The following is a 12,333-nucleotide window of genomic DNA, read 5'->3' as shown; positions in this document are numbered from 1 at the left end:
CGCAAATATTCCATCCAGGCACTTTCTACCGCTCATCCGTGTTTTCATTCTCATTATTAATTCGATGTATAATCATAATGTACTAAAATTTAAATGTTGACTATTTAACATTTTCATTTTTCTGTTCATGTAATTCTAAGGTATTTTGTCAAAATTGTATTTACTTTAAAATTAACCAATTACTTAGTGTTACCCTGTTGAATGTATATTTTCTTTTTTACTATTTACATAATTCTAAAATAATATTTTGATGAAATATAAAATTCTCATTTTTAGTTTTATTCATAAATAACTATTTACTAGAATTTAAAGTGTTGATTGTATATTCAACCTTTGTTGATTGGATGATTCTAAAATTGAAATAGTAATAGTAATAGAATATTTAAAATATTCTCGAATGTAGTCAACATTTGTATGATATTTTTAAATTCACAAAAAATGTTAAATGTGTGTGCTTACATCCGAAATGTTGTAATATATGTAATATTCTAATCATTTTTAATGTAGTTCATAAATCAATTCTTAATTACAATTAACGACATGAGGACTATTTGCCTTCTACATTCAAATAAAATAAACCACCCAATTACAGGGTAGTCTAACAAAAAAACATTGTAGTAATATTTCACTGGACAAGCATTTTGCACTCTGAGAACGGTAGATCATTTTATAAAACATAAAATTATGCAATTATAACAATAAATAGATAACTATGCAGGAAAAATAGTCAATCGTGACTCCACGTGTTAACAACAGTGCAATTACGCGCGAGGTGTAATTACAGTGTTGTTCCTCTGGGGGCGCCCTTGTCCGGGGCGGCCCTTCAAGCCACCTGTGCACGTGCGCGTGCACGCGTGTTGTCTCCCACCCACCACACGGACGCACGAGGCTTCTCTCTTCCATTACGCAGTTCGAGTCCGATGAGGCGTCCGAACCAAATCCAGTGACGTCATCTCCATTTTCCAAGTGGAAAAAAAAAAAAGGAGATAGCGGGGGAAAAAAAAAACAAAAAAACAAAAACCGGCGTGAGGAACTCCGGCTGCTCCCGCGCAGGGGAAGACAAGAGGTACGTGAACGTGCCATTCGTTCCCGGTAATTTGCATCTTATTGAGCAAATTCATCAAATGATGTGAATGTTGACTGTGAAGGTTTGATCATGTGACGTAAGGCTGCAGAAAGAAGGCACAAGAAGAAGGCTCCTCGGCTTGGTCTGAATGTCCCAATGCAGTTAGGAACATCATTATGGAACAGTTCCTCTGCATGAACTTTACCGTGGAACTTTTGGGAGCATCGTTGCGTGTTTAGACGTGGGAGTAAATTCATTCCAAAATTCATTCAGTCTAGTTCCCAGTAGGGTACCGTGGTGCCATGCCATTAATGGCATTTGTGCCATTCTCAAAAGAAAAAAAAAAAAGTGTTTTCATAAGAACAATAACACTAGTCGGTGTTGGGAAGATGACTTTTGAAAAGTGACCCTGTTGAAAATGTGGAACTCTTTCAACGACTTTCTCAAAGTAATATAGCTAAGTCCGTTGGATGACATTTTGATGCATTTTGGCCATTTTGAATGATTGCATCAACAGGACATAAAAATGTGGATTGAAACCAGAAATTATTTTGGGATGAACACATTTGTTCTTTACACAAATAATGAACTGATAACAAAAAGTGTGAATCTCTCTCGCTCTGTCTCGCTCCATCCATCCATCTATCTATCAGCACACACAATAAATATACTGCCCAAAATTGCTCAGGTTAGAATAAAATGACCGTAAAGTTGTGTAGGTTGAAACGGACTACAGTAAAATTTTACAATTTAGTTTTAAAGAAAGTCTACGGTAAAATCCCCCTCCTTGAGCCGTCACCTTAACGTGGTGGAGGGGTTTGTGTGTCCCAATGATCCTAGGATCCCTAAGTTGTCTGGGGCTTTACGCCCCTGGCAGGGTCACCCATGGCAAACAGCTCCGAGGTGAGGGACCAGACAAAGCCCAGCTCCAAAAACCCCTATGATGACACACAATTCAGGATGACGTTTTCCCTTGCCCGGGTGCGGGTCACCGGGGGCCCCTTCTGGAGCCAGGCCTGGAGGTGGGGCTCGAAGGCGAGCGCCCGGTGGCCGGGCCTTCACCCGTGGGGCCCGTCCGGGCACATCCCGAAAGGGTAATGTGGGTCCCCATTCCCATGGGCTCACCACCTGTTAGAGGGGCCATAGGGGTCGTGTGCAATGCGAGCTGGGCGTTGGCCGAAGGCGGGGACCTCGGCGATCCGATCCCCGGCTACAGAAGCTGGCTCTAGGGACGTGGAACGTCACCTCTCTGGCAGGGAAGGAGCACGAGCTGGTGTGCGAGGTCGAGAAGTTCCGACTAGATATAGTCGGACTCATCTCCACACACGGCTTGGGCTCTGGCACCAGTCCTCTCGAGAGGGGTTGGACTCTCTTCCACTCTGGAGTTGCCCATGGTGAGCAGCGCCGAGCAGGTGTGGGTATACTTATTGCCCCCCGGCTCAGCGCTTGTACATTGGGGTTCACCCCGTTGGACGAGAGGTTAGCCTCCCTCTGCCTTCGGGTGGGGCGACGGGTCCTGACTGTTGTTTGTGCCTATGCACCAAACAGCAGTTCAGAGTACCCACGCTTTTTGGAGTACTTGGAGGGGGTGCTGGAGAGTGCTCCCGCTGGGGACTCCATCGTTCTGCTGGGGGACTTCAATGCTCACGTTGGTAATGACAGGGAGACCTGGAAGGGAGTGATTGGGAGGAACGGACCCCCGATCAGAACCCGAGTGGTGTTCCGTTCTTGGACTTCTGGGCTCATCATGGATTGTCCATAACGAACACCATGTTCAAGCATAAGGGTGTCCACACGTGCACTTGGCACCAGGACACCCGAGGTCGCAGTTGGATGATCGACTTTGTGGTCGTGTCATCGGACTTGCGGCCGCATGTCTCGGACACTCAGGTGAAGAGAGGAGCGGAGCTGTCAACTGATCACCACCTGGTGGTGAGTTGGCTCCGATGGTGGGGGAAGGTCGGACGTGGCAGGCCCAAACATATTGTGAGGGTCTGCTGGGAACGTCTGGTAGAATCCCCTTTCAGAAGGAGTTTCAACTCCCACCTCCGACAGAACTTTGCCCACGTTTCGGGGGAGGTGGGGGACATCGAGTCCGATTGGACCGTGTTCCACTCCTTCATTACTGAGGTGGCCGACTGGAGCTGTGGCCGTAAGGTCGTTGCCTGTCGTGACGGCGATCCCCGAACCCGTTGGTGGACACCAACGGTGAGGGATGCCGTCAAGCTGAAGAAGGAGTCCTATCGGGCCTTTTTGGCCTGTGGGACTCCTGAGGCAGCTGATGGGTACCGGCTGGCCAAGCGGAATGCAGCCTTGGTGGTCGCTGAAGCAAAAACCCAGGTGTGGGAGGAGTTCGGTGAGGCCATGGAGAAAGACTTCCGGAAGGCTTCGAGGAAATTCTGGTCCACCATCCGGCGTCTCAGGAGGGGGAAGCAGTGCACCATCAACACTGTGTATAGTGGGGATGGGGGGCTGCTGACCTCGACTTGGGACGTTGTGAGTCAGTGGGGAGAATACTTTGAAGACCTCCTAAATTCCACCAACACGCCTTCCCATGAGGAAGAGAGTCTAGGTTCTCTGAGGCGGGCTCTCCTATCTCTGGGGTTGAGGTCACCGAGGTGGTCAAAAAGGTCCTTGGTGGTGGCAAGGCCCCGGGGGTGGATGAGATTCGCCCGGAGTTCCTAAAGGCTCTGGATGTTTTGGGGCTGTCCTGGTTGACACGCCTCTGCAACATCATGTGGACATTGCGGACAGTGCCTCTGGATTGGCAGACAGGGGTGGTGGTCCCCCTTTTTAAGAAGGTTCCAACTACAGGGGGATCACACTCCTCAGCCTCCCTGGTAAGGTCTATTCAGAGGTGCTGTAGAGGGTCCGTCGGGAAGTCGAAGCTCAGATCCAGGAGGAGCAGTGTGGTTTTCGTCCTGGGCGTGGAACAGTGGACCAGCTCTACACCCTCGGCAGGGTCTTCAAGGGTGCATGGGAGTTCGCCCAACCAATCTACATGTGTTTTGTGGACTTGGAGAAGGCGTTCGACCGTGTCCCTCGGGGAGTCCTGTGGGGGTTGCTTCGGGAGTATGGGGTACCGAACCCCCTGATATGGGCTGTTCGGTCCTTGTACGACCAGAGTCAGAGTTTGGTCCGCATTGCCGGCAGTAAGTCGAACTCGTTCCCGGTGAGGGCTGGATTCCGCCAAGGGTGCCCTTTGTCACAGATTCTGTTCATAACTTTTATGGACAGAATTTCAAGGCGCAGCCGAGGCGTAAAGGGTGTCCGGTTTGGTGGCCTCAGTATTCCATCTCTGCTTTTTGCAGATTTATGTGGTTCTGTTGGCTTCATCAAGCTGTGATCTCCAACTCTCACTGGAGCAGTTCACAGCCGAGTGTTTTTTTAATTGAAGCAAGACTGCGGTAAATTCCCGACTGTAAATTTCCCCTCCAAATTGCACAGAAAAATAAAATGACACACAAAAGTTGCTGAGTTTTGTTATTTTGTGTTTCAGAAAGCACGTGACGCAGGTCCTGCCTCCAAAATGACCAACAACAGAACCAAAACATCAGGAGAAGGTGGGGGTCCCGGTTTTTAGGCGTGACCCAGCCCCCCCGTGTTGAGGGGTGGCCCCCATGGTCCCTCTGGCCGTGTGCTCAACGACTAATCGCGTGACCTCGCCAAGATGGCGGTCAGCAGGTGCTACTTCCTCCCTTTCCTGATGATAAAGAGCTGCTGGCTGCCGGGGTCCGCCGCTCCGTCCCCGGACCCGCAGCAGGAGTACGCCCACTCCATCCGGCTTGATGGGGACATCCTCCTGGGCGGTCTGTTCCCGGTGCACGCCCGGGGCGAGCGGGGGCTACCCTGCGGCGAGCTGAAGAAGGAGAAGGGCATCCACCGTCTGGAGGCCATGTTGTTCGCCATCGACGTGGTCAACAAAGACCCCGAGCTGCTCCCCGACGTCACGCTAGGGGCGCGCATCCTGGACACGTGCTCGCGGGACACCCACGCCCTGGAGCAGTCGCTTACCTTTGTGCAGGCGCTCATCGAGAGGGACGCGGGCGACGTACGCTGCGCCAACGGACAGACGCCCGTCTTTGCCAAGCCCGACAAGGTGGTGGGCGTCATCGGGGCGGCGGCCAGCTCCGTCTCCGTCATGGTGGCCAACATCCTCAGGCTCTTCAAGGTAACAGGAAGTGACTCGCATCCTTTGTGACATTAGGATTAGGTTTAATGACAATTACAGTGTCTGATGTGATGTTAGCTATTAGCCGCTAAACATAGCAGTTGTTAGAGGTTTGGAAAAGAGCACAAAGAAAAGTCGCGGCCCAGGTACGAACCGTTCTTTTATTCTGGTCGAGGTAGAACTTCAATGATTAGGCTGGATGAAAAGTTGAACAATTTATTTGAAAATACAAATAGTCAAACAATAAGGTTGGTGAAGGTTCAGCGCTGGGCTCTGCCCCATGTAGCTCAGACCAGCGCCGTGTTGAAGAGACCGCAGAAGTTCTCGTCCGCTTGTTTTGTGGCCAAAACTGATTCACGTCGTGACTTCATGAAGTCGTCGACCAATCCGAGCTTCAGCCTAGTGTATGGGGTCCGTTCGGAAATTCAGTCCAATGCTCCGGTCGCGCCCAGAGACAGTATGTATAAATGTATAAATAGAACTGATTCCAATTTACTGAGAAGACTTTCTACAAGATTTTGGATTGTTGTCATGCTTGCTTGTGTTTGGATTGACTGCTATGTTAGCATTAGTGGCTAACACTTAGCAACTAGGCGCTAAACACACACACACACACAAAAAGCAAACAGTCTTTAAAGTGTTGCTGGAATGTCAAGAAATTTTCCTGATTAAAAAAGAAGAGTTTAATACTTCCTCTTCTAAGTAGATTATAACCACAGCCTTAATATGTAGAATTAAAATCCAATAAACTGTCTGGTTTCTCGCTTTTCACTTGATCTCATCAAGCTAATCTTTGCGCCGGGCGTTTAATTCCCAACATGACCTTCAGGGTTGTTCAGAATTCTGCATGTTGGAGATTTCCAGGGCTTCATACGTGCAAACATTTGAAAGGTCACATCATGGTAATCGAGCACTGTCTTTATTATTATTATTATTATTATTATTATTAGAGGAGAAGCGGCTCAGAAAATGGATGGATGGATGGAGTTTCGGTCAAGAATTTTCATTTTGAAATACCTGCAGGGATAAGTCATTTCTTTCTTTCTGACATTTATAATTGTGAAATAAACATTTGGCTTTGTAATGCAAATCCATTCGGTCAGGTCCAGTTTTGTACATTTATAAACTTTAATGCAATCAAGATCAAGTCATGTCGAATATCGATATTAGGGAAAAACAATATCGCCTAGCACCACATATATAAATATATATATATTTCAAAATAATGTAGTGACCACCGTAAGTGGTGGGGCGGCGCCCTAGCGCCCTCTAATGACCAGCCGCCACTGACTTAAATGCAATCAATCAAATGCATTTCCTATCTTCAATTAGGAAAGGCGTAAAAGCGCGATCGTTCTTTACATCACGTGTCATCTTTTTAACGTCATTAACCGTCGTGAACATTTAAAAGTAGTTAACCTCTGTCATTAGCGAAATGGAAACACAATCGAGCAAAGTCATCACGTAAATGACGCAGGTGAGACGAACGACCTTGTTTAATTCGATGGACATCGAAGCACACGAGCACTTAATGAGCTGCGGCCTAGCTGATCCTACGTTTATCTTGTCCTAGATTTTATTTTCAAAAAAAGAAAAACTGAATTTCTAAGTGGATCAGATTTTTTTGGGGGGGGGATGGATGACCTTTCCCCACAGGACCACGACGGCCGAGAGGCTGCAATTAATTACGGATCCAATCACGACTGTTATTATCTGCGCTGATTGATCCGTTTGCTCACACGCACACACGCGCACACACGCACGCACACACTTTAACACGGGCGACTCGTCTTCCAAGCCCAAGTGTTGCAGGACTCTTTCAGTTTTATCACTAGTGTCTCTTTCCCGGAATGAACACCAACGCGACTCCACTAATAGCAGCGTTTAACACATTTTTTTCACTTGATTGACAGTTATCAATGTATAAAAGATGACTTTTATTGTGCACTTGGCTTTTTCTTGAGCTTTTTCCCTGTGAAAAGAGGAAAAATGAGCACTGGAAGTGATGGGACATTCACAGCTATTAGTCATTGTTTTTATTATAAACAGCATCATTACATTTGTTCTTATAAAGTTCCTTTTTGTTCTTGTTGATCTTGTTCTTCTTCCTGTTTTGTTCATTTTTCTTGTTTTTGTTCTTTTTCTTCTTTATGTTCTTTTCCTTGTCATTGTGTTAGGTCTTGTGCTTTTCTTGTTGCTCTTGATATTCTTATTCTTTTTCCATTGTTGTTGTTACTCTGGTTGTTGTTCTGTGTTCCTTCTGTTTCTTCTAACTGTTCTTGTTTTTGTTCATCTTGTCACTTTTTGTTCTCGTTATTGTTCATCTTGCCCGTCTTCTTGTTGTGGGCGCACTTCATGCTTGATCTGCGTCCCGCCTTCGCCGCCCACTCGTTCCCCGACCGTCACATCTCAGCGTGTCATCGTCTAGCGTGGCCGCGGGGCAAGTGGGGAGCTCCTCCGCCTGCTCTTTGGTCTTGGCGTTTAAAATTGTGACATTAGCTCAATGCTAACACCAACCGCGACGGCGGGCGCCCCTGCGTGTTTAACCTCCGTCATGGCGGGAGAATTACGGGAGCGACGGCGGTCGGGTGTCAGCAGGCGACTGTCAGGCGGCATCACGTCTCGTCTGCTGCAGCGTAACCCCAAAATGTCAGCGTGACTCTCATCGCCTTGTCATTGAACGCACCACCTTGGTGATGATGTCATTGATCGCGCCGCCTCCACGCTGTCATGATGTCATCGCCCTGCACCCTCATGTTGGTTCAAAGGTCAGTTCCTCAATGGTGTGGATACCGGTTGAAAAGTCAACTTCGCAACGTTGCGAATGTAGGCTAAAAGGTCACCTCTCAGATATTGCAGAAGATGGCTAAAAAGTCAATTCCTCAATGATGTTGATGAAGTTCAGAAGGTTAAATTCACAATGTTGAGGATGTCGATTAATGTAGTCACACTGGTGACTTTTATTGATTGTGGAAAGTCAATGTTGTTAACATAGGATGAAAAACATGCATGCTTTTATCTCCAGTAGACTTCCGTCCATCCGTTTTCTACACCGCTTATCCTCACTGGGGTTACGGGTGTACTGGAGCCCATCCCAGCTGACTTCGGGCGTGAGGCGGGGTGCACCCAACTGCAGGGCACGTATACACAAAAAAGCCATTTACATTCACACCGAGAGACAATTTAGTCTTCAATTAACCTACCATGCATGTTTTCGGAATGTGGTAAGAAACTGGAGTACCCAGAGAAAAGCCACACAGACATGGGGAGAACATCTAAACTCCACACAGGAAGGCTGGAGCAATCTCAGAACTGCAAGGCGGCTGTGCGAACAACTGTTATGTTGTCCACAGTTTCTCCTCCTAGACTTGACTGTTGTAATGGTCTTCTGACTGGACTCCCCCAAAAGAGCATTATACATCTGCAGCTCATTCAGAACGCTGCAGCTCGGGCTCTGACCAGGTCAAAGAGATTTCCCCTGTACGTACGGTACTAAGGGAGTCTTCTCCGTTTAAAGGGTTGAAGCTACACAATGGACCATAAACGGTGACGGGAGCTTTCTTAAGCCGGTGTCGAGAAAGATTCACCTAGGTTGTAACAGCCGTCTGAGAAACGCCAGCCCCGCTTAAATTCGCCTCTACAGAGTAACAGAGGTTGGGCGAAGCGCTAACCGTGCTTCTTTATAGCTGCTCCTTCTCTTCATGATCTATTGCACTTGGTACTGACCTAGGACTATTTGACGGCCTTTATACGACAGTCAGGGCCCGTTATTAATTTGTTATACAAAATAACCTTTAAAAAATAGGAGTAAAACGATTATAGGATTTGTTCGTATAGTGTTGCAGTATAAACTGCTGCAAGGACTTGAACTTTGTTGGAAACACATTACTTTAGAGTCAATGTCATTGGAAGCAACACTTCCATCTCTTTTATTGTGGAATTTTGCGTCTTCGTCGTCATCATTGAGAAAATAAAAACAACCCCCGCGGGGGTAAATCAAATTTGTTGTCATGGTGGCTGAGCCATGCAAAAGTGTTTCTGACTTAAAAACTTTCAAGTAGCATTCATACATAATCATAAGTGAGTTCGGAATCATTCACTCATTCCCTACTCCTTAATCACTATACAGTGATTTTTTTAATTTTTTTTATAGTGGACTATATATAGTAGTTCACTATAAAGTCCACAAAAAATCATTTAATTACAAAGAGAGCTGCTGTGTCATTAACTCATTCCTTACTCCCTAATTGCGAAAGAGAGATTGTAATATTGGGCTACTGAAAAAGGTTTAGTCATCAGTCAAATGAAAAACTAATTCTCACCTTACTCTCATTCCACATTCCAACAGCACGAGAAAAACTCACTATACAGTGGATAGGAAGCGATTCGGAGCCCAGTCAGTGTTTAATTTTGTTTTTCCCTCACAGATCCCTCAAATCAGCTACGCCTCAACGGCCCCGGAGCTGAGTGACAACAGTCGGTATGATTTCTTCTCACGCGTAGTTCCTCCGGACTCGTACCAGGCTCAGGCCATGCTGGACATCGTCACGGCCATGGGCTGGAACTACGTCTCCACGCTGGCCTCCGAAGGGAACTACGGAGAGAGCGGTGTAGAGGCCTTCGTGCAGCTCTCCAGAGAGTCGGGTAGGGACACCAGACACCAATCTTATGGTCTTATAGTAATTAGAATTTGGATGGTATTACGGTCTTACAGTCTTAATGTTTGTCTTCCAGTTTTGAATAGTATTGATCGGTCTTTAGCAGTCTTACAGCCTTCTAGCTATACGGTCTTCCAGTGTTAGTCTTTAACTGTCTAAAGGTCTTAGTCTTAATGTCTTAGTCTTTTGAAGTAGTAGTCTTAGAGTTTTAGTCCGAAGCAGTGTTACGGTCTCACAGTGTTAGTCTATAGCAGGCATACAAACTTATAGTTCTAGCAGTCTTACAGTTTCACTGTCTTTAGCAGTTTTGCAGTATTTTGCAGTCTTATGATCTTTTGCACTCTCTCGATCTTAGTCATAGTCATGAGCAGCTTTACAGTCTTACACTCTTTAGTCACTTGTAGAATCTTAAGCAGTTTTAGTGTAACAGTCTGAGGGCTCTAGTTTTGCGATTAGCGCAAATCCAGCACTGGACTTGCCGTAAATCAGCAATGAGGTGAGCTGGACCTGGGTTTGGTGATTTCGTGGGCTGGCATACCCACAGTGCATTTAAAATGGGACGTCTGCGCTAGTGTGGGTGTACCACAGCCGACTTCTGTCCTGTCCATTTGAAAGGCCTTCTTTCATTGCCTTTAAAAGCAGTGCAAATAGTCTTGCATGGAGATCTGTGCATGAGAGATCTGTGCATGACTGGAACATTGAATGTTAGTGGGTAGGTAGTGAAAAACCTCTGGCGACTTAAGTGTTCGCAGCGCTCCACGAGCTGTATCCCTCTCCATTGATCGTTTAGCCTATGAAAATAGAGCCCTTAGTCTTTAGCAGTATTACTGTCTTACAGTCTTAGTAAATAGCAGTTTTACAGTCTTGCTTTTTTGCAGTCTTACGGTCTTAATGACCAGTTTAGTGTTTATCAGTGAGGGCAAAAGCAGAAGAAGAGTGTGACCGTGTTTCAGCATTAAAATGAATTCCTTCACGATATAAGAGAAATCAGTCCTTTTCCATGTCCGCCTCGCTGGTTGCTCTCTCGGCTGTCAGTGTGTCGTCACACGTCCATCCTGAATGTTTGAATAACGAATATCATTAACTGCCAGTGGCTGTGATTTGTGTAACAAAAACAAAAATGACAGAAACCACAATGGAGGCCCGTCGCTACAGATGACTTGAGACTATTTTTGTGATGGGAGAAGGCACCACAAGCTCCACATTACGGTCAACGAGGCTTCATCACCATGCGGCACTTGCCAATGCCTTTGTTAGTTAGCTGAGCGAGAGAGAGAGAGACAGAGTGTGTGTTTGGCTAAAAGTATGTGGCTCGGTGTGTGTGTGTGTGTGTGTGGCCGAGTGTACGGTTAATGACGCAGCTTTAAGACTTTGCTCTGGGCTAATCTCCGTGATTAGCTAGCCTCTATTGATTAGCGCGGATGGCGACTAGCGTCTGTTCGCTAACGACGTCTGCTGTCGCCCCTTGAACATTCATCAGAATTCACATTTGGATTTTGTGCCTCAGCTTCAAATGTGCTGAAGATAGAGGGCGTCTGACGCTCAGGGTCGCGTCATCGGATAGAAAAATGTTCAATTCTGTAGCGATGGGAGCGAGGCTGGCGGAGTGATTTCTGAGTGCTATTTTGGCAGACTTTTACTGTAAACGGCCGATAGAAAGATAATATACAAAGACGTTGCTGCGGGAAGCTTCCAAACTCCCTTTCAAAGCCTAAAATACACCTCGAACGTCTCTTCTTAGAACTAGAAAGCTCACGAAGGAGTTTAAACATCGAAATGCTGATGTACTTCCAAATATGGGATGGCCATTGCCGTCGTCGTCGCGCTTTGACACGGGGGCCTTTCACACTGAGCAAGTGCAGTGTGAAAAGGGCTTTTACAGTCCTAAGCAGTCTTATGGTCTTTAGTGGTCTTCCGGTCCTACAGTCTTTGCCAGTCTTACGGTATTTTACAATCGTAGGGTCTTTAAGTCTTCCGGCCTTGCGGTGTTTAGCAGTCTTATGGTCTTACTGTCTTAGTCTTACTCTTTAGCAGTCTTAGGGTCTAACTGGTTCTACTCGTCATGGTCCTTCAGCCTTTTTCAGCCTTGCATTCCTACAGTCTTTGAGCATTTAAGTCTTACAGTCATACCGTCTTTAGCAGACTTACAGTCCTAAGTGGTCTTGTGGTCTTTAGCAGTCCTATGTTCTTTTTGTCTTCAGACATGTTAAAGTATAAAGCACTCTAACAGTCCTACGGCCCTGAGTTCTTAAGCATCCATCCATCCATTTTCTGAGCCGCTTCTCCTCACTAGGGTCGCGGGCGTGCTGGAGCCTATCCCAGCTATCATCGGGCAGGAGGCGGGGTACACCCTGAACTGGTTGAACCGGAGTGCCACGCAGGCACGGGGAGAACATGCAAACTCCACACAGGCGGGGCCGGGGATTGAACCCCGCTCC

The 12,333-nt window shown here is 46.7% G+C and overlaps 1 protein-coding gene across 2 annotated transcripts in view; it reads left to right on the top strand.

The window, feature by feature from the left end:
* Window positions 1-574: 574 nt before the first annotated feature.
* LOC133478179 (metabotropic glutamate receptor 8-like) overlaps window positions 575-12,333 on the top strand; it is a 33,211-nt gene continuing 21,452 nt past the window's right edge. Inside the window, exons 1-3 of one of the 2 annotated variants that reach the window (XM_061773920.1) lie at window positions 575-1,066; window positions 4,566-5,237; window positions 9,665-9,881. In XM_061773920.1, the coding sequence (XP_061629904.1) occupies window positions 4,737-5,237; window positions 9,665-9,881 (718 nt within the window). In that variant the 5' untranslated portion in view covers window positions 575-1,066; window positions 4,566-4,736. The remainder of the gene's footprint in view (window positions 1,067-4,565; window positions 5,238-9,664; window positions 9,882-12,333) is intronic. The other variant, XM_061773919.1, reaches the window with a different exon arrangement.

Source organism: Phyllopteryx taeniolatus, chromosome 5 (genome assembly GCF_024500385.1).
Source record: "Phyllopteryx taeniolatus isolate TA_2022b chromosome 5, UOR_Ptae_1.2, whole genome shotgun sequence".
Taxonomy (NCBI): domain Eukaryota; kingdom Metazoa; phylum Chordata; class Actinopteri; order Syngnathiformes; family Syngnathidae; genus Phyllopteryx; species Phyllopteryx taeniolatus.
The sequence above is the reverse complement of the archived record's forward strand: the minus strand, read 5'-3'. Positions and strand labels throughout refer to the sequence as shown.